This window comes from Nanorana parkeri, unplaced genomic scaffold, assembly GCF_000935625.1.
Source record: "Nanorana parkeri isolate BGI_ZX_2015 unplaced genomic scaffold, ASM93562v1 scaffold25, whole genome shotgun sequence".
Taxonomy (NCBI): domain Eukaryota; kingdom Metazoa; phylum Chordata; class Amphibia; order Anura; family Dicroglossidae; genus Nanorana; species Nanorana parkeri.
The window spans coordinates 1998703-2024732 of NW_017306293.1; the positions used below are offsets into that span (position 1 = coordinate 1998703).

General features: G+C 43.7%; 1 protein-coding gene across 1 annotated transcript; it reads left to right on the top strand.

Moving 5' to 3' along the window:
* Nucleotides 1-11848: 11848 nt before the first annotated feature.
* On the top strand, nt 11849-24173 carry DNAJC4 (DnaJ heat shock protein family (Hsp40) member C4). The gene is made up of 3 exons (XM_018564953.1): nt 11849-11954; nt 15966-16059; nt 23940-24173. Exons 1-3 carry the CDS (start codon nt 11875-11877, stop codon nt 24171-24173), a joined length of 408 nt encoding a protein of 135 aa, XP_018420455.1. The 5' UTR covers nt 11849-11874.
* The last annotated feature ends 1857 nt before the right edge of the window (nt 24174-26030 follow it).

Sequence of the window (26030 nt, forward strand, 5' to 3'; positions counted from 1 at the left end):
TGGAACTATAATGATGACGTTTATTAAATGATAATTACATCCTGTACTTTAATGAAGAATGTAAACAAAGGCCTTATAGCAGCAGTAGATTACTTGGGAGATCAAAACATTTCCGAAAACAATGCCAGCATTATTACTCAATATTTCATTTTGGTTACAGTATATTGTAATTATAACGATTAGTGTATAACTGACATCAGAACAGTAGCTACAAATTGTGGTGCAAAATATTTCTTACAGAGGTCGTTAGTGGGTGAAATACAGTCTACGGTCAAGGAAGGCTTTGCTAAAATCTCTACCAAAATTTTTGTCAATTTCTTCCCAAAAGTAAAAAAAGAACATGTATTGGCTTCCAATCAGTAATATTTACAGTGGGTAAAGAAAAGAATCACCCCCACCCCCTTTAAAATAATCACATTTTGTTGCTTTGCAGCCTGAAATGAAGACAGACACAGTTTTTGTTTTATCCAGCTGTATTTACTCAGTGCAACTTATAACATCCAAGGGAAAGATAGAACACCAGCATGTGAGAAAAAAAATAAAAACAAATTCCAAAACAGAATCACTGAGTTGGAAAAAGGATCACCTCCTCTTAAGGTGCACTGCACGATTCTCGTACGAGAATCGCGGGAAGTCCCGCGATCGTACGAGAATCGTGCAGTGTGAATGAAGACGTGCGACCGCTTGTACTGTACGGTCGCACGTCTTTTGTCTAAGGAGCATGCTAGAAAACCAGCCGAAAATCTTAAGATTTTCGGCTGGTTTGAATGATGCTCGGGAGACAAATGCCGAACGGGCCGGTGTGCGCACGCACAGACTGCCCGTTCAGCATTGCGGGCATCGGAAGTCCGCCCCTCAGGGGAGCGGGCTTGCGATGATCGCAAGTACGATCTGCCTGTCCAAGATGGGACTAAGGTCTTGCGATGGTTGTAAAGTGTATGGCCACCTTTAAAAATGACTTGTAAACTCAATCAGGTGTAGCTAATCACCTTCCCAATGGCGCACAAAGTCATTTTAGTTTCAACTGTGATCAGCTGGGGTCATTTTGATTAGCTCTGCATGAAAATAACTTTTCTGGAGCATTTCAGTCCCTGGTAGTGCAACGGAAGCAAACAATCAACTATGGGGTGGCAAGGCACTGTCAAAAGATCTCCGGGATAAAGTTGTGGACAGGCACGAGTCAGGAGATAGATACATAAGCAATTCAAAGACTTTATCAATGCCTAGAAGCACAGTGAAGTCTATTATGAAGAAGTGGGAGGTATTTGGTACAACACAGACTCTCCCTGGATCAGGACGTCGCTCCAAACTGGATGAAAGAGCCAGGAGGAAACTGGTCAGAGAAGCTACCAAGAGTCCTATAGCAACTCTGAATCAATTGCAGGAATGTATGACAAAGAGTGGTCATTGTGTGTATGTGACAAATGTGACTTGTATGGGAGGGTTGCAAGAAAAAAGCCGCCACTCAAGAAAGGCCACATGCAGTTACGACTGAGCTTTTGAAACATTGACGATTCTGAGGCCACATTTCCATGGTGTTATGGTCAGATGAGACTAAAATTGAATTGTTTGGCTTCAACACCAAACGATATGTCTGGCGGAAATCCAATACAGCTCACCATCCAAATAACCCCATTCCTACAGTAAAGCATGGAGGTGGTATTCCTGTTATGGGGGTGTTTCTCTGCAGCAGGGACTGGAGCACTTGTCAGGATAGAAGGAAGAATGGATAGGGCAAAATACTGTCAAATTCTTTAGAAAACTCTGCTGTCATCTGCCAGAAAGTTGTCAATGGGAAGAAGGTTTACCTTCCAACATGACAATGACACAAAGAGCACAGCAAAGATGACCACACAGTGGTTGAAAAAGGTCAATGTCCTTGCATGGCCTAGTCAGAGCCCAGACTGAGGCTCGGTTCACACCTGGGCGTTTTGTAGCGCGTTCCTACGCTCTGCAAAACGCTCAAACACCGAAATCCCATTATTTCCTATGGGTATGGTTCACACCTGGGCGTATTACAGGCCGTATGAACGCGCTACAAAACGCCCTACGCCCAAAGAAGTACAGGAGCTTCTTTGGGGCGTTTTTGTCGCGTGTATCCATTGGGATAAAGCCAGGTAGCCCTCGGAAACGCGCATTTTTTTTAACCGTGAATCGCAGTAAAAACGTGCATATTCGATACGCCTAGGTGTGAACCCAGCCTTAAACCCTATTGAAAATCTGTGGAATGACTTGAAGACTGCAGTCAACAAACGGTCAACATAAAATTTAACTGAACTTGAGCAGTTCTGCAAAGAAGAGTGAAACAAAATACTGACACAAGGCGATGATCCTTTTTCCAACTCCGGGATTCTGTTTCAGAATAAAAAAAAAAAAAAATTCTGACATGCTGGTGTTCTATCTTTCACTTGGATGTTATAAGGTGCTCTGAATAAATACAGCTGGATAAAACAAAAACTGTGTCTGTCTTCATTTCAGGCTGCAAAACAACAAAATATGATTATTTTAAAGGGGGTGATTCTTTTTTGAATACCTACTGTAGGTAGATAACTCGTATCTGTATTGTTAAAGCGGAACTACAACCTCCTATCCCTTACAGCCAAGGAAGGTGACATCAGCCATTCGAGGGCTCAAAGGTGCTGTTGGGAACTGAAATAAGCACACTGGCAACCTTGACAGTTGGCATGCCTTAAAGATGAACTCCAGGCACAATTTTATTTACTCTTGCAGTGGGGCTACCCCGCACAGCGAGGGTTAACTGCTCATTTTTCCCTAGGTAAGAAAAAAAAAATACTCACCCAAACCTCCGAGCCGGCAGTGCTCCCTCAAGCCTGTCTCCCCCCTCCACTGCAGCAATGGTACGTTGCTCGGCGTTCTTACGTCCAATACATTGTATTGGACTTGATGACTCAGATTTTCCTAGATCGCTGCAGAAGAGGGGGAGAAATGCTCTAGGGACTGCTCTAAGAGCTGGCCGGCTCGGAGGTTTAGGTGAGTATTACTTTTTTTTTACTCTAGGCAAAAACAAGCACTTAACCCTTGCAGTGCGGGGGTAGCCCTACTACAAGGCCTAATACAATTTCTGCTACGAGTTCTTCTTAAAAAGAAACTGTTTTGGGTAACTGAGAAATTGGTGGGTTCCTCTTTCATGAACCCTTTCTATATGACCTATTGATATATTTACTGAAATGTATGACCTTGTGTTTGTTCAGCTTTAGGACTACCACAGTGGCGATTAAGTTTTATCCCCTGCTTTGGTTAAACTGTTTTAAATATCTTCTTTTTAATAATGCATATAGAAACTTTTATTATACATATAAACATTAAATATTCAATAATAAACTGTAGAGAACAATATGTATTCTCTAAAAAGAGAGCACAGCAGAGGCTGTTTGCCTTCACACTTTTCTCTGACTGAAATACACTGAGTGGCCAGATTATTATGACCACCTGACGTTTGTAGGCAAATTAGCTATAATTTTGCGCTGAAGTTGCTAGAGGGCCAGACCATTATAAATAGGGAAGCAGGTTGTTTACCACGACAGTAGAAGTGATTTGTTTCTGAAGATACAGGGAAACAACGCGATTTAACAGCCTTTGAAAGTGGGATGATTGTTGGCGCTCGGAGCCATGGAGTGAGTATCAGCAAAACATCAGAATTCGTTAAATGTTCAAGAGCAGCTGTTGTTAAAGTGGTTAAAGACTGGACTGTCAGCCGAAAATCTGGGTCTGAACATGCGAATTGTGGCCGCCAGCGACTAGTCAATGTTAGGGCAGAACGGAGAGTGGCAAGACTGGTAGAAGACAACAGAAGGGCCACAGTGCAGTATCAGATTCCTTGCATCACCTTTCAACATCTCGTGGAGTCACGAGGCGGCCCAACGAAGTCATCTCGTGGCCCAACGAAGTACTGATGGGGTGGTCATAATAATCTGGCCCTACCATATAATCATCCCTACCAAGGAGGCAATAGGTAGGAATTACACCTTTATTTTTAGAGGTTCTAGTAAGATACATTGAGGGGAATTTATCAAAACTGGAGCAGACAAAAACTGGAGTAGCTGTGCATGGCAACCAATCAGCTTCTCTCTTCAGTTTGTTCAGTTAAGATTTGAAAATGAAAGAGAGAAGCTGATTGGTTGCCATGCAAATCTCCAGTTTTGATAAATTCCTTTCATTGTATCTAAAAAACACCTACAGGGGTCTGTATCCTAATAATGTGCAGTACTCTCAGGGCTTGTTCACACCAAGCGCGGAGCAGATCCGGACCAGAGCAGGTGCAGACCGGATCAAAACTGCGTCCAATGTATTCCTATGGTATTTTGACCTCCAGTTCACATCGCAGCGTGCGGATCCAGACCAGATCCAGACCGGATGAAAAAAATGTGGCAAGCCCTATTTTACCTGCTCTGGATCTGGTCTGGAACGCATCAAAAACGCATCTAAAAATAACGATTAGTGTATAACTGACATCAGAACAGTAGCTACAAATTGTGGTGCAAAATATTTCTTACAGAGGTCGTTAGTGGGTGAAATACAGTCTACGGTCAAGGAAGGCTTTGCTAAAATCTCTACCAAAATTTTTGTCAATTTCTTCCCAAAAGTAAAAAAAGAACATGTATTGGCTTCCAATCAGTAATATTTACAGTGGGTAAAGAAAAGAATCACCCCCACCCCCTTTAAAATAATCACATTTTGTTGCTTTGCAGCCTGAAATGAAGACAGACACAGTTTTTGTTTTATCCAGCTGTATTTACTCAGTGCAACTTATAACATCCAAGGGAAAGATAGAACACCAGCATGTGAGAAAAAAAATAAAAACAAATTCCAAAACAGAATCACTGAGTTGGAAAAAGGATCACCTCCTCTTAAGGTGCACTGCACGATTCTCGTACGAGAATCGCGGGAAGTCCCGCGATCGTACGAGAATCGTGCAGTGTGAATGAAGACGTGCGACCGCTTGTACTGTACGGTCGCACGTCTTTTGTCTAAGGAGCATGCTAGAAAACCAGCCGAAAATCTTAAGATTTTCGGCTGGTTTGAATGATGCTCGGGAGACAAATGCCGAACGGGCCGGTGTGCGCACGCACAGACTGCCCGTTCAGCATTGCGGGCATCGGAAGTCCGCCCCTCAGGGGAGCGGGCTTGCGATGATCGCAAGTACGATCTGCCTGTCCAAGATGGGACTAAGGTCTTGCGATGGTTGTAAAGTGTATGGCCACCTTTAAAAATGACTTGTAAACTCAATCAGGTGTAGCTAATCACCTTCCCAATGGCGCACAAAGTCATTTTAGTTTCAACTGTGATCAGCTGGGGTCATTTTGATTAGCTCTGCATGAAAATAACTTTTCTGGAGCATTTCAGTCCCTGGTAGTGCAACGGAAGCAAACAATCAACTATGGGGTGGCAAGGCACTGTCAAAAGATCTCCGGGATAAAGTTGTGGACAGGCACGAGTCAGGAGATAGATACAGAAACAATTCAAAGACTTTATCAATGCCTAGAAGCACAGTGAAGTCTATTATGAAGAAGTGGGAGGTATTTGGTACAACACAGACTCTCCCTGGATCAGGACGTCGCTCCAAACTGGATGAAAGAGCCAGGAGGAAACTGGTCAGAGAAGCTACCAAGAGTCCTATAGCAACTCTGAATCAATTGCAGGAATGTATGACAAAGAGTGGTCATTGTGTGTATGTGACAAATGTGACTTGTATGGGAGGGTTGCAAGAAAAAAGCCGCCACTCAAGAAAGGCCACATGCAGTTACGACTGAGCTTTTGAAACATTGACGATTCTGAGGCCACATTTCCATGGTGTTATGGTCAGATGAGACTAAAATTGAATTGTTTGGCTTCAACACCAAACGATATGTCTGGCGGAAATCCAATACAGCTCACCATCCAAATAACCCCATTCCTACAGTAAAGCATGGAGGTGGTATTCCTGTTATGGGGGTGTTTCTCTGCAGCAGGGACTGGAGCACTTGTCAGGATAGAAGGAAGAATGGATAGGGCAAAATACTGTCAAATTCTTTAGAAAACTCTGCTGTCATCTGCCAGAAAGTTGTCAATGGGAAGAAGGTTTACCTTCCAACATGACAATGACACAAAGAGCACAGCAAAGATGACCACACAGTGGTTGAAAAAGGTCAATGTCCTTGCATGGCCTAGTCAGAGCCCAGACTGAGGCTCGGTTCACACCTGGGCGTTTTGTAGCGCGTTCCTACGCTCTGCAAAACGCTCAAACACCGAAATCCCATTATTTCCTATGGGTATGGTTCACACCTGGGCGTATTACAGGCCGTATGAACGCGCTACAAAACGCCCTACGCCCAAAGAAGTACAGGAGCTTCTTTGGGGCGTATTTGTCGCGTGTATCCATTGGGATAAAGCCAGGTAGCCCTCGGAAACGCGCATTTTTTTTAACCGTGAATCGCAGTAAAAACGTGCATATTCGATACGCCTAGGTGTGAACCCAGCCTTAAACCCTATTGAAAATCTGTGGAATGACTTGAAGACTGCAGTCAACAAACGGTCAACATAAAATTTAACTGAACTTGAGCAGTTCTGCAAAGAAGAGTGAAACAAAATACTGACACAAGGCGATGATCCTTTTTCCAACTCCGGGATTCTGTTTCAGAATAAAAAAAAAAAAAAATTCTGACATGCTGGTGTTCTATCTTTCACTTGGATGTTATAAGGTGCTCTGAATAAATACAGCTGGATAAAACAAAAACTGTGTCTGTCTTCATTTCAGGCTGCAAAACAACAAAATATGATTATTTTAAAGGGGGTGATTCTTTTTTGAATACCTACTGTAGGTAGATAACTCGTATCTGTATTGTTAAAGCGGAACTACAACCTCCTATCCCTTACAGCCAAGGAAGGTGACATCAGCCATTCGAGGGCTCAAAGGTGCTGTTGGGAACTGAAATAAGCACACTGGCAACCTTGACAGTTGGCATGCCTTAAAGATGAACTCCAGGCACAATTTTATTTACTCTTGCAGTGGGGCTACCCCGCACAGCGAGGGTTAACTGCTCATTTTTCCCTAGGTAAGAAAAAAAAAATACTCACCCAAACCTCCGAGCCGGCAGTGCTCCCTCAAGCCTGTCTCCCCCCTCCACTGCAGCAATGGTACGTTGCTCGGCGTTCTTACGTCCAATACATTGTATTGGACTTGATGACTCAGATTTTCCTAGATCGCTGCAGAAGAGGGGGAGAAATGCTCTAGGGACTGCTCTAAGAGCTGGCCGGCTCGGAGGTTTAGGTGAGTATTACTTTTTTTTTACTCTAGGCAAAAACAAGCACTTAACCCTTGCAGTGCGGGGGTAGCCCTACTACAAGGCCTAATACAATTTCTGCTACGAGTTCTTCTTAAAAAGAAACTGTTTTGGGTAACTGAGAAATTGGTGGGTTCCTCTTTCATGAACCCTTTCTATATGACCTATTGATATATTTACTGAAATGTATGACCTTGTGTTTGTTCAGCTTTAGGACTACCACAGTGGCGATTAAGTTTTATCCCCTGCTTTGGTTAAACTGTTTTAAATATCTTCTTTTTAATAATGCATATAGAAACTTTTATTATACATATAAACATTAAATATTCAATAATAAACTGTAGAGAACAATATGTATTCTCTAAAAAGAGAGCACAGCAGAGGCTGTTTGCCTTCACACTTTTCTCTGACTGAAATACACTGAGTGGCCAGATTATTATGACCACCTGACGTTTGTAGGCAAATTAGCTATAATTTTGCGCTGAAGTTGCTAGAGGGCCAGACCATTATAAATAGGGAAGCAGGTTGTTTACCACGACAGTAGAAGTGATTTGTTTCTGAAGATACAGGGAAACAACGCGATTTAACAGCCTTTGAAAGTGGGATGATTGTTGGCGCTCGGAGCCATGGAGTGAGTATCAGCAAAACATCAGAATTCGTTAAATGTTCAAGAGCAGCTGTTGTTAAAGTGGTTAAAGACTGGACTGTCAGCCGAAAATCTGGGTCTGAACATGCGAATTGTGGCCGCCAGCGACTAGTCAATGTTAGGGCAGAACGGAGAGTGGCAAGACTGGTAGAAGACAACAGAAGGGCCACAGTGCAGTATCAGATTCCTTGCATCACCTTTCAACATCTCGTGGAGTCACGAGGCGGCCCAACGAAGTCATCTCGTGGCCCAACGAAGTACTGATGGGGTGGTCATAATAATCTGGCCCTACCATATAATCATCCCTACCAAGGAGGCAATAGGTAGGAATTACACCTTTATTTTTAGAGGTTCTAGTAAGATACATTGAGGGGAATTTATCAAAACTGGAGCAGACAAAAACTGGAGTAGCTGTGCATGGCAACCAATCAGCTTCTCTCTTCAGTTTGTTCAGTTAAGATTTGAAAATGAAAGAGAGAAGCTGATTGGTTGCCATGCAAATCTCCAGTTTTGATAAATTCCTTTCATTGTATCTAAAAAACACCTACAGGGGTCTGTATCCTAATAATGTGCAGTACTCTCAGGGCTTGTTCACACCAAGCGCGGAGCAGATCCGGACCAGAGCAGGTGCAGACCGGATCAAAACTGCGTCCAATGTATTCCTATGGTATTTTGACCTCCAGTTCACATCGCAGCGTGCGGATCCAGACCAGATCCAGACCGGATGAAAAAAATGTGGCAAGCCCTATTTTACCTGCTCTGGATCTGGTCTGTAACGCATCTAAAACGCATCTAAAACGCAAAAACGCACCAAAAACGCATGCAAGTGCCTGAAAGTCCATGTTAAACTTAAAAAAAAAAAAACGGCCCTAAACGCATCAAAAACGCGTCTAAAACGCGGCACAACCCACTACACTGCGTGTGCAGAAACCTGACCGGATCTGGTCTGCATTTGGTGTGAACAAGGCCTTACAGAACCACTGCAGGTAGTGACTACCGATGTGGACAAGCATGGCACTCCGTTTGCAAACTACTTCGGATAACGCTTATAAAAATGTCTCGTAGTTAGTTTCACCAGTTCAGGTGTGGGTTTGATCACATAGTTGTGATAGTCATAGTTGATGTGCAATATGTACCCTGTACTAGAGGTGATGTGGTGGTAAATTTGCAATATGGCCTGATCAAGAGGTTTCAGGTGAAGAAAAAGACTCGTTGAAGCTCATTAAACTGGAAAAGGTTACATAATGTGTTCTACAGACTTTGGCATGGAACAGTTTACATAAAATCAGGACAGTTTCTTGTTTGGTTGTCTTGCATATCATCAGCATGAGGGCACACCTCGTACTTCTCACACGTGTTTACTGCTAAGGACCCACAAACATATATCTTGCATTTGATAGCAGCCATGTTAAACGAAGTGGTAAGGCCACTACAAAGGTCACAGCTGCCTATCTCAGTTATTTGAAATTACACTTGAGTGTTCCACAGCACTATTGGAACAATGCTCCATGAACAGATAAGGAAAAAAAATGTATATTTTAATTGTGCACGGCATTGGATGTTTTGGAGAAAACAAAACCTATGATCAACTCCAACACTTTTTCCTAGCTGTAAAGCATGGAGAAGGATGCATAATGATGCAGACCATTTTGCTGCCTTAGTATCACGTACCTGGTAGAGAACCGGGTAGTGAGGAGGCCTCCTTTGCAACTCTTGTCCCGCACCCCTGAGAGTGGTGACAAGGAGTGAGAGGACAGAGAGCAGCACCGGTGCCAGAGGGTGCAGGGCACTGTGCATGGGTGAGTCTGAAGCTGGTCTCCAAGGAAGCAGGTGTAGATGCAGCTGGAAAGACCACCAGGAACACAGCTGGAGCAGGAGGAAGTCAGGCAGGCCAGGGTCAACACCGATCGGGCAGGCGGCAGGCAGAAGAGTAGTCGAGGGGCAAGCAGAGATCAGGGGCGGCAGCAGTCAGGCGTAGTCTAGGAGATCCGGGTCAGGCAGCAGAACACTGGAACAGGCAGAGGCACAGGAACACACACACACGGGAGCCAAAAGACCATTCAGCAATGATCCATATGACTGGCAAGTTTAAATAGGGCCATCTATTCAGAGAAGCTGCATCACTTCCTGTGCGCCACGTTAGCACGTTTCCGCACGCACATTCGTTGAGCTCGCATGCGCATGTAGGCGGGGTTCACTCTTGAGGTGTTGCGTGGGTGTCCCCTTTGGGTTGGCTGGGTAACCCCATGCATGCAACTCGAAACCAGACACCCCACGGTCAGGGGCCACAGCCTTGGCCTCATGCAAACACTCCCTCACGTGTAGTACTGCGTACACAGGGCCTCATGGCTTCCACCGCCTCTGCGGGACTCGGCGCTTCCTCCCCCTTAGGGAGAAAGGCCACCATGAGCGGCACCCTGTGCCAGGCATAGCCCCATTGCACACCTACCCTCCTCAGATGGTTACAGCCACGATACAGATACAGTCCAACATCACACTCCGGTAGAACCCCACCTTCTCAGAGGTTGGAGGGAGAAGAACCAGTCCACACAGTTTTACTTGAAGGTATAAACAGAACAAAGTATACGTTTCAGCCACGTGACTCGGGATGACGACACAATTCTTGTTACTTACTTGGTGTTACACTTTAGAGAGAGAGAGGTACATCAGCCCAGGTGCAGCCCAGAGTCCACGACTTACTTCGGCCAGAGGCCCACTGGCAACTCTCGCCCAGAGGCCCACTGGTACTCTCTGACTCCTCCCCCTCTTGGGCGCCCCCTATAAATCAACTCTCCTGGGACACAGAGTCTCCCCAGGCCAGAGCTGCATCTATCTCCAGAGCCCCATGGGGGCATCTGGTGGCCGTTGGCCATACTGCACCTACCTACACGCAATAGCGCCCGTTTCCCACAAATGCAGAAGACAGGCTTACGCGCATGCGCAGAAGCATCCGCACGGCCAGGTATAGTCTTACATTTAGGGTCTGGATGTTTGCATCATTTTTGGACTAATGAATTTCAAGTTGCACACAGAACTCTACTGAAGAAGTGCAGTATGTCTCCATGCAGTATAAAATGTAAAACAAGTTAGGCCATGCAGTATGACACAGGAGTGGCTCAGGGAGAAATCCTGAATTTTAGCAGTCCAATAGCCAAGTCAAAATCCTGACCTTAATCTCATCGAAATACTGTGGCGTAATCTGAATTGGGCTACTAAAGTTAAACATCTCAAAGAACATACGTTTTCCCTCACAAAATTCTCAATACAGGGATAGGCCGCCATATTGCCTATCTGTTGCACAGCCCCAATCAACCAAGTTAGGGCTGCAATCAACTAATGGATTAATCAATAATGAGAGTAGTTTTCAACTGTTCTCATAATCGATTAGTTTGTTGGTTGGTGCTATTGCACCAGCGCACTTCTTGCTGTATTTACAGTCAGCTGTCGTCTGCAGAATCTTACCACTGGCAGCTGTCATTCCCTGACTGCAGATATTCAAGCGCCATCTGCTTACAATACAATTATTTAAAAAAATGTTTTTAAAAGGTGGGAAAAAAGTAATCTTTGGTTTCGGCCTGACAAATTCTGCTGAAGGAGGTGTGTTGCAGTGCCATTCATTTCAATGGCACCCCAAACTCTCCTCTCTCCCACAGTGTGATCGCCTGCACTGAAGCATGCGGTACCTCAATGCCGTGCATTCTGGTGAGGTGCGATTGCAAAAAATTGTGCATGCAGTTTTATTCTGAAGTAAACTTTGTTTGTAACAATGCATTTGCATATTTTATTTTAAATTAAGGATGGTATATATTTAATTTTTTTATACGATTAATCGGAAAAAAAATAATCAGCCAACTAATATTTGCATTATATGACTTCTGTATCTGGTTTGTGATTGCTGACCTTTAATCACATGTTCTCTCAGTCCACAGAGATTATCGTTCTTCAATAATGTCATGGCGTGGGTTGTGTAAAGGAGGTGTACACATATGGACAGCAGGGGCTTGGCGCTCGTCTGGAACATATTCCCGGTGAGATGCTTTTACTTCTACATTTACCCTGGTACATTTGTACCCATATGCAATGCTTTGTTTTCATTGTAAATGATTCCCTAATTTTCATCCCTGTCATCTGAGACACAAATTCTCAACCAAGGAGTACAAATGATGGATGCTTACTGAGCAGAGATATTTACTTGTTTTTACTATGATACGATATAACGACTAGTGCAGAACTCTGCTGGTTCATAGAGAGGCGTTGTGTGTTAAAGCAGAACTACAGCCACTGGAGTAAGCCCAGGACCGGGTGAAATATGTCAGAGGGTGCGGACCTCGGGCTCTGCTCAGTGTCACTGACGAATTTTCAATAAACTGATTCAGCGTGGAACGGAGTGCGGCCAGATACTTTCTTTACTAAAGAACTACAACCACTTATGCTTTCCAGCCAAGGAAGGTCTCGTCTGAACCTCTATTGGGATTGCAGTTGGTGCTGCACATGTGATCAACTATGAAACCAGCCATTTGAGGGCTTGAATGTTCATTTGAGAGCTGAAATGAGCACACTGGCAACCTTGTCAGTTGGCATGCCTTGAAAGTAACTGTTTTGGGAGACCATTAAATTGGTGGATCTTGTTCATTTTTCAAAGATACTCTGTCACTTTAAGGATACTGAAAACTCCCAACAGCTATGACGTGTAGGCACCTAGAGGGGCACATACCCTCAGCAGCTTTCTGTATCCTCTGCTTAGCCCAAATGCTAGACCGTTCTGCACAGGCAAAGCTCAAGCATTTCTGCTTGTACCTAAGTCCCCTCCACACACAAGCATAGACAGGGCCGGCCTTAGGGGTGTGCGAGCTGCGCGGCCGCACAGGGCGCCGTGAGAAAAAAAATAATAAAAAAAGTAAAAAATAATTTTTAAAAAAGTGAAAACCCCCCCCAACAGTACAAAATAAATAAATAATAAAAAATTATGAAAAAAAAATAATAAAGTAAAACATTATTTTTTAAAAGTGTGTTTGGCTCTGACGTGAGAGCCAGCGGGCAGAGGAGTTGAAGCTTAACCCGGGAGCAGCAGCGGTAGTGTGAGTGTGTCTTTTGCACTAGAACGGGTACCCACATAATGTGCTGTGACTAGGACCTGTATGGGGAACAGTTGGGGGACTGGGGGCTCTGTACCCCCATGTATGTTATGTATTGGTATTTGAAACCCACAGGAGGACATGTAAGGAGGACAGTGGGACACACATGTGAATGGTGTATTCAATACATTATTTATGTGCATCCCTCAGCACTCTCAATGTCCCTCATACATGCCCTCCTGGTCACATGTGGGTACAATATACTGTACTGTACCCACATGTGTCCTGTATGTGGGATGCACATATAAAAATGTGTTTTGCAGGAGGAGGGGGGCTTTACAGGATCAATAGGGGTCTCTGCAGCTTGCAAAGCCCCCCACAGATCCTGCACAGACCCCCTGAGATCCTGCAGACTCAAGGGCCTCAGGGGGTCTCTGCAGGATCTGTGGGGGGTTTGCAGGATCCGTAGGGGGCTCTGCAGCCTGCAAAGCCCACCACAGATCCTGCACAGCCCCCTGAGATCCGACAGACTGCAGAGTCTCAGGGGGTCTCTGCAGGAACTGTGGGAGGCTTTACAGGATCCATAGGGTTCTCTGCAGCCTGCAAAGCCCCCCACAGATCCTGCACAGCCCCCCTGAGATCCGGCAGACTGCAGGGTCTCTGGGGGTCTCTGCAGGAGACAGCTTCCTGAGAGGGGGGGCGTAAAATTTTGCTCTGCCCCTGGCGCCCGTAACTCTGGTTACGCCACTGGTGACACACATTCACAGAACACACCGGTGGCCAACATGGCCGCCGCACATTCTCAAATTATTATGTGCTGGAATACATTAATTTACATGTATTCTGGGTTTTGTGTTCCGTTTTCTATTTTTACTTTTCTAGATATACTTACTTGAAAAAAGGGGTCTGCATGACAACCTGACACTTTATTTTTATAGACTCTATTTTAGTTTGACATTTATTGTTTGCCTTCTGTTATTTTATTTGATAAGAATACTTCTATTGTTCCTACAAGTTTAATACCTTTCACGGTTGGGGTGAGTTTTATTTTTATCATACTTTTAAATATGTTTCTTTGCGGCTTAACAAAATAGGAGTCTTTAAATGGTGCGGATATTGGGGGAAATGGGTGTGGTTATGGGGGTGTGGCCACTGAAGGGTGTGGTCACTGAGGGGTGTGGTCACTGAGGGGCGCTGTAAAGCTTTCTCGCACAGGGCGCCTAAAGGCCTAAGGCCGACCCTGAGCATAGAGCTTGTACCTAAGTCCCCTCCACACACATTGGCCTATCACAATGATGAGCTGCCTTGCTGGGCAATAGGAATATATGAAAAGGAGAGGGCCAGCAAGCTTGAGCCCTAAGAGTAAGTACTGAAGCTTTGCCCAATCAGAACGGCAAGGAACTTGGAAGAGTCAGTGGATACTGAATGCTACTGGTATGTGGACCCTGGGAGCCTGAATTTCATACCTCTCAGTAGCTGTCAGTATTCTGAAGGTCCCTGCAATAGAAGAACTATGATACTTGCCTCTTCAGTGGCCCATGTCTCCTTCTTTCCCTCCATTCCAGCCTCCTTAAGACACTTTGGCATTGAACACTTCAAGTAGTGCCAGATACCTGTGTCCACTGCCATGTAATCAGTCCTTAGTCCACCTTGTCACTGTTGTGTCCTATAATCCGGTAGGGGTCAGAGGAAGGAACCACAGCGTGTTATGGAAGACACAGCCATCCAACACTCCTAGAAGTGTCCAAGGCCATCAAGTCTTGCCAAGGCTGCAGTGTTGGAATGGAGGGAAGGTAGGAGACACAGGCTGCTGGAGAACACCTCTTCTATAACATGGAACTTCAGATATGATTTTTTAGAGAATAACATGGTCTCTTTAATATGGCATAGTCTCTTTAAAAATATTGAGAACACATTAGAGTAAACCATGATTAACTATTGAGAGAAGTAAATACAGTCCTAAGGGCGAATACAATGTTAACCCTTGCAGTGGGGCTGCCCCTGCACAGCAAGGTTTAAGTGCTCATTTTGTCTAGGGAGCTAAAATAATGAGTTATACTCACCCCAACCGTGATCCCAGCTGGCTCCTAGACCGGTGCATGGAGCCTCTCCTCCCCACCTGCACTCCAGCAGTCTAAGTCCGGTGAGTCATCACGTCCTATACAGTGTATAGGACGTGGGGACATAGAGAGACACTCCTCACTGGAGCGGATGAGGAGACAGGCTGAAGGGACCATTCTAGGAGCCAGCCAGGATTGTGGTTTAGGTATGTAAACAAGGACTGAATGCTTGCAGTGCAGGGGTAGCCCCACTGCAAGGGTTAAGAGTTTATTTGCCCAAAGTTCTTTTTTTTTTTAAAATAGTTTATTAGTTTTTCATCAAAGTAATTCAAGCCAATACAAAGCAATACCAAATAATACAAACGTAAAACCCCGCTGGGTTACCTCGGTCCATGTAACAGTCAAGAGCCGTAAATAGAAAGAATTAAAGCTGTGTTCAGTTATAAGATATACTAGAGGTACCCAGGAAGTGTGCTGATCGACGCCACCGATCAGAAAACAACCCATTACCTAAGCAATCTCAAGATTTCCCGATGTATGTGATATACAGGCCTTCAGGTACCATTTTGTATAGTGAAAGGGTGTCATAATCTGAGTAATTTTCAGTCGGTGTGAGGGTAGTGCTGATGAAAGCTTCCCATCTATTATAAAATGCCTCGGATCTCATGTTGGGTTGAAGTTCTGCATCCAGTCGTTCACGCTGGAAAAACACAGTCAATTCCCTCACCACTTCCTTCACTGTCGGAGGAGTATTTGCGTTCCATTTACGCATCACACAGCGCCTGGCCACTAGTAGACAAAGATGTACCCTTTAGTCCCAGTACATGCCCAGACTGAGCTTGAATTAGGTAGGGGGACACAGGTTGCAGTGATCCTAACATGATATAATTTCTTTTCTTTTTAGTCCTGCTTTGCAGGACCATTATCAGGTGCTGGGTGTTGGAAGAGAAGCATCAGTCATTGACATTAAGAATGCCTTTATTGACCTATCAAAGAAGGTAATTCTCTCAATATAATTTTCCTGTTATTCTATATTATGTGTATGGAAAATGTATTTCAGCAGTGCATAGCTATATATTCCTTATTGAGATCAGGTTATAGATGCAGAAATTGGTGTGGCTAATACATTCCCAGTCTACAGATCAGACTTGGGTCATGTGTTTTACTGATATCATGCTAATGATAATATAGCACTGGATAACATGGATAATGTACTTGGTCATTCTGTCGCCAGTTCCAAACATCGCTGTGACATAACTCTTCCTACTGCAGTTCATTTTCTGCTAGCAATAAAAAGGCTTATGGCATAGATTTTTTATCTGCTACAAATCACTACTGTAAGGTCATGTACGACATAGTGCTTATTTGTCAGAGACTTCTAAAGGAACCAAGGTTGTAAAATTTTCACTTTTTCTTTTAACATCACTTGAATAAAGTGTATTTCCACTTTGCAATCAAATTGGGATAACACCTGCTTTATATATGTTACACATATAACATAACTTAAAAAGATATTTAGAAATTGCTGCTTACATTTTTAAGTGCTTTATACTTGCTTTAAAATCCCTATAAAATGTTAAGGAGGGGGCTGTGGGAAGTTATGTTTACTCTAATGAACACTGTCTGTACTGTGTTGGCAGATTTCATTATCAATTGTAAACTAGATTTGAACACTGTCTATCCTAACAAAAGGTTAAAGACTTAGAAACACTGTATGTTAATGAGAAGACGCTCAGTTTGGCCCTCCACTTTTCTTTCAAACTGCTCAGAGTAGCCTACAATCCGCACAAAGGCGTTCACCAAAGAAACATCTAAAAGATAACAAATGTTTATTTTTTTAATGTTTTTGTTTTTTAGGTATGGTGTGTGAATCAGAACACTTAAAGTGACATTAAAGTCACAACCCCCCCATGCTGCTGTAAGGACTTACCTTAAATGATGCCTCTTGATGCGATAATCTTCTTCCTTCTACTTGTTTACAGCAGTCCCTCCAAGCACTAGTGCCGGTCTCTGATCCAGCGCAGACTGCTGTCTCTTCCTGTCCCACTGTGTCTGTCCGACGGGCCCGCTCACAGCTGCGTGCATTGACTTACAGTGAGTCTTTCCTCTTCTCCCCGCCATTGATCACTATTGCGCATGCGCCTCCACTCATCCTCCTGCAAGGCCGTTCGGGGAAGCTGATTTCTATAGTCAGAAGCGAGCAGTAAGTTTTTACCTGTTTGGGAACTTCTTTTTTTTTTATTAAATGTTTTTTCATAAATCTACTGCTTGCTAGTAGTAGATATATGTAAAAAAAAAAAACACTTTAATACCGCTTTAAACATATAGTAGGGGTTTTTCTCAAATTTGACCCGAAAAAGTGGAAATACACTTTAAGACAAATGACACAACTGCCCCCATTGCAGCTCAGTCAGCTGCTGTATGGCCTGCAAGAATGCTGGTGTAGATGGTAAGAATAACTAAAAAGGAGTAACATTAATCACCACCCTACTTTGTTAATTGTCTCTCTGACTCCCTGCTTTTATCAAGAGAGACATAAGTCAAAGTTGTTATTTAAAGCTTTCTCCTTCACAGCTTTTCCACTTTCCCCTTTGTGTAACCCACATAGCTAAATACTTACCTTCAGCCCAACTCCTGAGATCTTCACTGTGCGGCCTTGCCCTACACTGCACAGCCTTTACAAAATAAAAAGTTGTGGCTGGGTCCTGCGCCCACTGTATATGTGTGCTGCAGACCTATCGGTTCTAATGGCTTGGTCAATACTCCTCTGGATGACTGGGGCTGCCATGAGTATCGACCAAGCCATAGGAATGAATGATACTGTGACACACATGCGCAGTAGAAGCAGGGCCTGGCCGGACCTTAATTGTGGAAAGCCTCTGCGGCACCATGCTGCACAGTTAAGCTCTCTGGATCGGGGTTATGTACTGTACGATGTGGGTTACACTTAGTTGGGAGCAGGGAAGCTTTAAAGAACTGAGCTAATTGGTCTGCTGCTTCTTACTTTACTGTTCAGTCATAGGCTTTGGGTGGTACAGGACCTGAACCCGAGATCTGTACATCAGTCTGCTTCTTCTTCCCTTACTGTCCAATCACAAGCTGCGAGTGGTACAAGATTTATAAGTGTTACTTAACTGCAGCAGATAAAAATTAGATCTCCTGCCCTTCCAGACTGGGCTGTGTGGTGTGGCAGAACTGTGTAATAATAGAACTGGATGGACAGAAATACAAATCCTTGTGCAGGTAAAACAGCTCCTTTCATCTGTGGATTTAGCTGTTAGCCTGAAGTTTAGCTTTAGGCACACCTTTGCTGTGTCTGAAGTTAAACAATGTTATATCTTATCAGATTAATACAATAAGCAAGATGCGTACGAACATGTTAGCTCACAATAACTGTACATGATAAGAAAATGAAAAATACTTTTACTCTGTTTTATATACATCCCCCATCATGGTTTTAGAAAGAATTCTGTTTTCATGTGACTATCAGTTGTCACAGGGTTTTGATAAGTAGTGTGTCTGTAAGGGCAGACGTCTTTTCCCATGCAAGGAAATTCATCAGCAGATCAGATTTAGTGTGTACAGAGAGATGGATACACTTGTCTTTTACAATATGTAACACAGTTACAATAGATCTGGCTTTCCAACTCCAACATCCGGATTCATGTGTTACTATATAAAGATATCTATATTTTATTACTTTAAATAACTGTTTTGATTGCATGTATGTCTCTGGGGACCTGTCAATATTTTTATGTGCACCGCCCACCTTTTTGGAATTTAGAAAATGTAATGTTTTTGTTTTGTTTTTAGTAAAGCTGGCCATATACAAATGTAATTTGTCAGTTGCCTGCTAAATCAGCCATAATTCGATCTGTGTGTGGCACTGCCAGCACCACCAAGCTTGACAAAAGTCAATTTTTCAATTGACTCTTGTCAAAGAAACCACATGGAAAATTCTCATCTGATCAGTAACTGCAGCCAATCAGCTGCAGTCACTGTTTGGGTATTCTGACAGCCTTGGGTGCTGCCAGGTGAAATTCTTCCATCCACACTGTTTAGTGTGGAGATGGAAATTGATAGATTTCTCTCATTCAGTTAGCAGGGTCGAATGAGAAAAAATCTTAATGTATATGGCCAGCTTAAGTCTGTTATTGTATGTATTTGCACCAGGGCTGCATCTAACGATTATTTTCATAATCGATTAGTTGCCCGATTATTTTTTCAACTAATCGATTGGTTGCATTCAAAAGATCTCTAGCTTTTTTCTTTAGCTTAAGCAGCTTTTTTCTTCCCCTTGCAATATCTCCATACAAATTAGTATCATAGAAGGTAAGGACTAACCTTAGAACAAAATCTCGACAAAAATCAAACTCCTTTTGCAGGGGATATCTTTAATAAAAATTCTAGCTCAGTACACACATCTAGGAGAACCAGAGAACAAGTAGGAAATGATATTTCTGAGAGCGTTTTGTACACACACACACGGGGGGGATTTATCAAAACTGGAGTAGACAAAATCTGGAGCAGCTGTGCATGGCAACCAATCAGCTTCTCTCTTCAGTTTGGTCAGTTGAGATTTGAAAATGAAAGAGAGAAGCTGATTGGTTGCCGTGCACAACTGCTCCAGGTTTTGTCTGCTCCAGTTTGATAAATTCCCTTCTACAGTATACAGAATGCCTTCAGGGTGCCATTTTGCAGGGGACAGTTGGAAAATCACTATGGCTGCAGATTAAAATGGAAAGGTAATTTATAATAACATTCCAGTACAAAATGGCTTATGTAGCAGGTATATACAGTATATCTTTTTTTGCAAAGGTGTAGGTTTCAGATATTCAAAAGATCTTTACAGAAATGTGCATGTTTATGCTGATTGCTCACGGTTATGCCTATGCCCCTTCACCCCGATGCCAGTTTTTCTTAAGGGGGAACACAGTAGTGTTTGAACTGGAAATTTAAACCAATAATGGGCTGTACAGACTTCAGATGGTCTTCAGATTCAGAATGATGTATGCTTATAGGTGCTTTTAACACTCGTGTGTGGGTTGCTTTGATTATCCTTTCAGTTGTAAATGGAGTTGCATTGAGCTACTTGGCTTTCATAGGGAATAAAGGCAGCTGACATATAGACCATGTATATGAACCGTTATTCTTCCCCTAGGAGGGTTGCTCAGGGGATTGCTGGAGACCTCTGGGAATATGTAAAGCCATAACACTTGTTGCCTGATTTATCAAAGCTTACCAAAGGTCTGAAGTTAGACCTTGCAGTAAAATATAAGGTCTGCTTATTAGATCAGCGCACCCTCCCCTGTATAAATCTGCTATATAGTAGAAGGACAAAAATTTACCTGTAAGAATTTTTTAAAATCAATACTTAAAGAAAAACTCAGAGTAAAACTCAGAGTAGAAATTTTAATAACTTGCAGTGGGTGTTCCCCCGCACTGCAAGGGTTAAGTGCTCGTTTGGGTCTAGGGTAAAAAATACTTTTATAGTTATACTCGTCCAATCCTCCAAGCGGGTCAGTTGTGACAGTGCTCCCTCCTGCCTCTTTCCTCCTCGACTGCAGTGATGATATGTCCATCAGCATCCTCACATCCTATATATTGTGTATAGAACGTGATGACTCAAGAAACTAAGACCGCTGCAGTGGAGGGGGAGAGAGGCTCCAGGGACCGGTCTCGGAGGATCGCGTGAGTGTAACTTTTTTATGTTTGACCCTAGGCAAAAACAAGCACTTAATCCTTGCAGTGAAGGGGTGGACTCACTGCAACGGTTAATACAATTTTTTACCCGGAGTTCTGCTTTAACCTTCATCTTTTGCATGGCAGTGCATGACTCACTGTCCTCCTGGCGAGATTTCTAGCGAACAATGCGCAGCCCAAATACTGTGAGGAGTGTGCGTGTAGGCTCCACTGTAAGGGTTAATACAATTTTACCTGGGGTTCTGCTTTAACCTTCTTCTTTTGCATTGCAGTGCATGACTCACTGTCCTCCTGGCGAGCTTTCTATGGAACAATGAGTAGCCCAAATACTGTGAAGAGTCACTCCAGCCACATGCAAGAGCATCTTCTTGTGAGATTTGGGATCCTCAGTGTTTCCAGGATCTCACCAAAAGGATCCGGATGTTACCCCTGCCTAGGCGACGTAGGTGGAAGACGGGTAATATAAGTAAAGTATTCATTCTGTCTTTTTCCCCACAAGTACCTTTTTTGCCCTTCTAATATATAGTGAATTCTACAGGGGACGGGGCCATGATCTAACAAGAAGACCTTGCAATTTTTCTGCAAGGTCTGCTTTAAAAGAGAGCACAATAAGGAGGAACCAGACAGGAAGCACTGCTGAACGTGACAAACTAGAGCAAGTTAGTTGCAATACAGTAAGCAATTAACAGTGACAGGTTTGCTTTAAAGTCTGTAGAACACTTTTGTCTGGAAACCGTATTATAAACATGATTATACATTAACATCACCAGCTTGTATTCAAACAACCGCACATCAAATGAGTACATTTCCTGTCACAGGACCTGTGCTTCTGACACATGCCCTTTACTCAATAATATGATTAAATTGATATTGACGTATTCTAATCCTTCCAGCTAGTCACAAATAAGCTTTGACTTCTACCCTAACCTGCTAAAATCTCTGGATGTATGTAAACAGTTATAGCGCATTTTTGCTCATACTTTGTGTCCTTTAAATATTACTAGGATTTTGCATAATGTGGAGTAATGATTGGATAGGGTACTTGGCCATAGCTGGCCTGATGTCTTCTCAAGAACATCTGCACATCCTTAATTGACCCAAGATCCACCACGGTATTATGTGACTTTGCTACCAACACTCTGGTGGTGTTTTACTTCCTTTTCTCTTCATAGTAAAAGGAGAGAAGGAATGTCCCTGATGTACAGAGAAGTTATAAGATATCTAACAGTCAGGAATGCTAGTTTCTACTCTTATGGTAGCCCTAAATAGCCTAATTTTTGTCTCATCATTTTAGAGAATCAATGCAGACGTCAGCTGCACACCATAGAGAGCTGTCACCAAAGAAAGTGGGGTGTCTGGCGCCCGTGTTCAATCTCAGAATGATATAAGATAAGTCACGAGTACTCCGTCTTCAAGATGCAAATGTAATCTTGTTTATTGGGAGTAGGTTACATAGGTCATAATGCCAATGTTTTGGGGCCATGCAGGGTTTCTTTTTCAAGGAGACACCGGGTCACTGAGAAACGTTGGCATTATGACCTGTAATCACAATAAACAAGGTTATGTTTGCATCTTGAGCGCTGGCAACTTATCCTTCTATGATCAATATATAGAGCTGTAAAGTCAGTAGGCAGAAATAGGCAGAATTGACCACCTTTAGCCCCACAGCAGGTACTGCATTCCAGTAGTCTGCTGCTGCAGCTTAACACCAATCAGCCATAACATTATGACCACCCGCCTAATATTGAGTTGGTCCCCCTTTTGCCATTGAGTCATGGACTCCACTAGACCCATTAAGGTATCCTGTGGTATCTGGCACCAAGCCATCAGTAGCAAGTCCTGTAAGTTGCTAGGTGGGGCCTCCATGGATCGCACTTGTTTTTCCAGCACATCCCACAGATGCTGGATTGGATTGAGATTTGGGGAATTTGGAAGCCAAGTCAACACCTCAAAAAAATCTTGAACCATTTTTGCAGTTTACAGTTGCTCTAACCAAGTTGCCTAGCCATCACTGTTTGGCCCTCAAAGTCGCACAAATCCTTACGCATGGCCATTTTTTTTGCTTCCACACATCAATTGGTGTATTTAGCTTCTAGAAATGTGTGAGGAGGGAAATAATATTGTTTGGAAAATAAAGCAGAAGTAAAGGGAAAATTGCTGGAAGGCAGGGATTTTTGGCAGAAGAGACATAGAAAGTATCTTCTGCCAAGAAAATTATTCCTCTATCCCCCAGCAATTTTTTTTTTTTGTGTACACCGTATTACACATGTGTACCATGCAGTGTACACATTCAACCCATTCACAGCATCTTTAAAAAAACGTGTGAATGGGTTGGGTGCCATGGAGAATATAACTCTTGTGTGCATGCACAGGAGTTACAGGATCAATGGCCACCCAATGATGGCCAAAGAGGACTTCCAAAAACCTGGCAGTGTCAGCAGCAGAGATGGGAGGGGACAGGGCTGAGGACTGAAGATTGATCCAACAGCACTGGAGAAGGGCACATGTTTAAGGTAAGTGTGCCCTAATGTGAAGTATGCTGTGGGCACTTACACATTAGGGCAAACATTTTTTTTTTTTAATGGTTTTCTCTTGCCTTAAGGTGGCCATGCACTTTACAAAATGCTTGATTCCCCCTTCGAGGCTGTTTAGAATCTTCCCTGACAGCTATTGTTTGCTGATAGCTGATGTCTTCGGCTGTCTGAATACCCAAACAGTGACTTCTGCAGTCAATGTTCAGCCAATAATTTTTCACCCAGCTCCTTCGACAAAAGTTGAATGAAAAATTGACCTTTGTCGAACTGGCTGGTGCCAGCGGGGTCCCATATGGAATGGATTTCAGCAGGAATCAGCCAAAATGCAATAAATGCATGGCCAACACACAAGGGTAATCTATCCTCAAACAAAGCACCCAAAAAAACCTCAAATGGAAACCACATACTATTTAAGGACTGTGAAGATAAACCTTTGAATCTTTAGTGAAATTATGTCAATGCAATGAAGCTAGCATGCAGTTCAGATGACCGCATCCATCTGAAACTTTATACACAGGAGTTGCTTTGCCCCAGATTGCCTTTAAATTGCATTGTAATTAGCAAATATATATATATATTGTATTTATTCTGTGTACCTCTTCATGCCACAGCTATCATATTTGTCTGGTCTATTTTTTTAGTGCCATCCTGACAGTGACCCATCAAATCCTTCCCTCCATGCCCAGTTTGTACGTGTTAATGAAGCATATAAAGTGCTGAGCAAACAGTCTTCCCGCAAGCATTATGATCAGATCTTGGAGGCAATAAAGCAAAATGGGCCGGCCTATAGAAACCAGAGTCCTTATAAGAGAGCCAGCAAAGCACACAGTACAACAAACACCTCCAGAAAAGAAGAAGAGGCGTATAACTGGTAATACATCCTCCTTCCTTTTTCCATTATACTCCCTTACTTATAGCACACCTATGAGCAAAGCAATATGGGATTTACCATTGGTGTAATCTTCAGGGCTTACATACTGAGCCTGTGGGAGCTACCATTGGTGTAAGCTTCAGGGCTGACATACTTAGCCTGTGGAAGCTACCATTGGTGTAAGCTTCAGGGCTGACATACTTAGCCTGTGGAAGCTACCATTGGTGTAAGCTTCAGGGCTGACATACTTAGCCTGTGGAAGCTACCATTGGTGTAAGCTTCAGGGCTGACATACTTAGCCTGTGGAAGCTACCATTGGTGTAAGCTTCAGGGCTGACATACTTAGCCTGTGGAAGCTACCATTGGTGTAAGCTTCAGGGCTGACATACTTAGCCTGTGGAAGCTACCATTGGTGTAAGCTTCAGGGCTGACATACTTAGCCTGTGGAAGCTACCATTGGTGTAAGCTTCAGGGCTGACATACTTAGCCTGTGGAAGCTACCATTGGTGTAAGCTTCAGGGCTGACATACTTAGCCTGTGGAAGCTACCATTGGTGTAAGCTTCAGGGCTGACATACTTAGCCTGTGGAAGCTACCATTGGTGTAAGCTTCAGGGCTGACATACTTAGCCTGTGGAAGCTACCATTGGTGTAAGCTTCAGGGCTGACATACTTAGCCTGTGGAAGCTACCATTGGTGTAAGCTTCAGGGCTGACATACTTAGCCTGTGGAAGCTACCATTGGTGTAAGCTTCAGGGCTGACATACTTAGCCTGTGGAAGCTACCATTGGTGTAAGCTTCAGGGCTGACATACTTAGCCTGTGGAAGCTACCATTGGTGTAAGCTTCAGGGCTGACATACTTAGCCTGTGGAAGCTACCATTGGTGTAAGCTTCAGGGCTGACATACTTAGCCTGTGGAAGCTACCATTGGTGTAAGCTTCAGGGCTGACATACTTAGCCTGTGGAAGCTACCATTGGTGTAAGCTTCAGGGCTGACATACTTAGCCTGTGGAAGCTACCATTGGTGTAAGCTTCAGGGCTGACATACTTAGCCTGTGGAAGCTACCATTGGTGTAAGCTTCAGGGCTGACATACTTAGCCTGTGGAAGCTACCATTGGTGTAAGCTTCAGGGCTGACATACTTAGCCTGTGGAAGCTACCATTGGTGTAAGCTTCAGGGCTGACATACTTAGCCTGTGGAAGCTACCATTGGTGTAAGCTTCAGGGCTGACATACTTAGCCTGTGGAAGCTACCATTGGTGTAAGCTTCAGGGCTGACATACTTAGCCTGTGGAAGCTACCATTGGTGTAAGCTTCAGGGCTGACATACTTAGCCTGTGGAAGCTACCATTGGTGTAAGCTTCAGGGCTGACATACTTAGCCTGTGGAAGCTACCATTGGTGTAAGCTTCAGGGCTGACATACTTAGCCTGTGGAAGCTACCATTGGTGTAAGCTTCAGGGCTGACATACTTAGCCTGTGGAAGCTACCATTGGTGTAAGCTTCAGGGCTGACATACTTAGCCTGTGGAAGCTACCATTGGTGTAAGCTTCAGGGCTGACATACTTAGCCTGTGGAAGCTACCATTGGTGTAAGCTTCAGGGCTGACATACTTAGCCTGTGGAAGCTACCATTGGTGTAAGCTTCAGGGCTGACATACTTAGCCTGTGGAAGCTACCATTGGTGTAAGCTTCAGGGCTGACATACTTAGCCTGTGGAAGCTACCATTGGTGTAAGCTTCAGGGCTGACATACTTAGCCTGTGGAAGCTACCATTGGTGTAAGCTTCAGGGCTGACATACTTAGCCTGTGGAAGCTACCATTGGTGTAAGCTTCAGGGCTGACATACTTAGCCTGTGGAAGC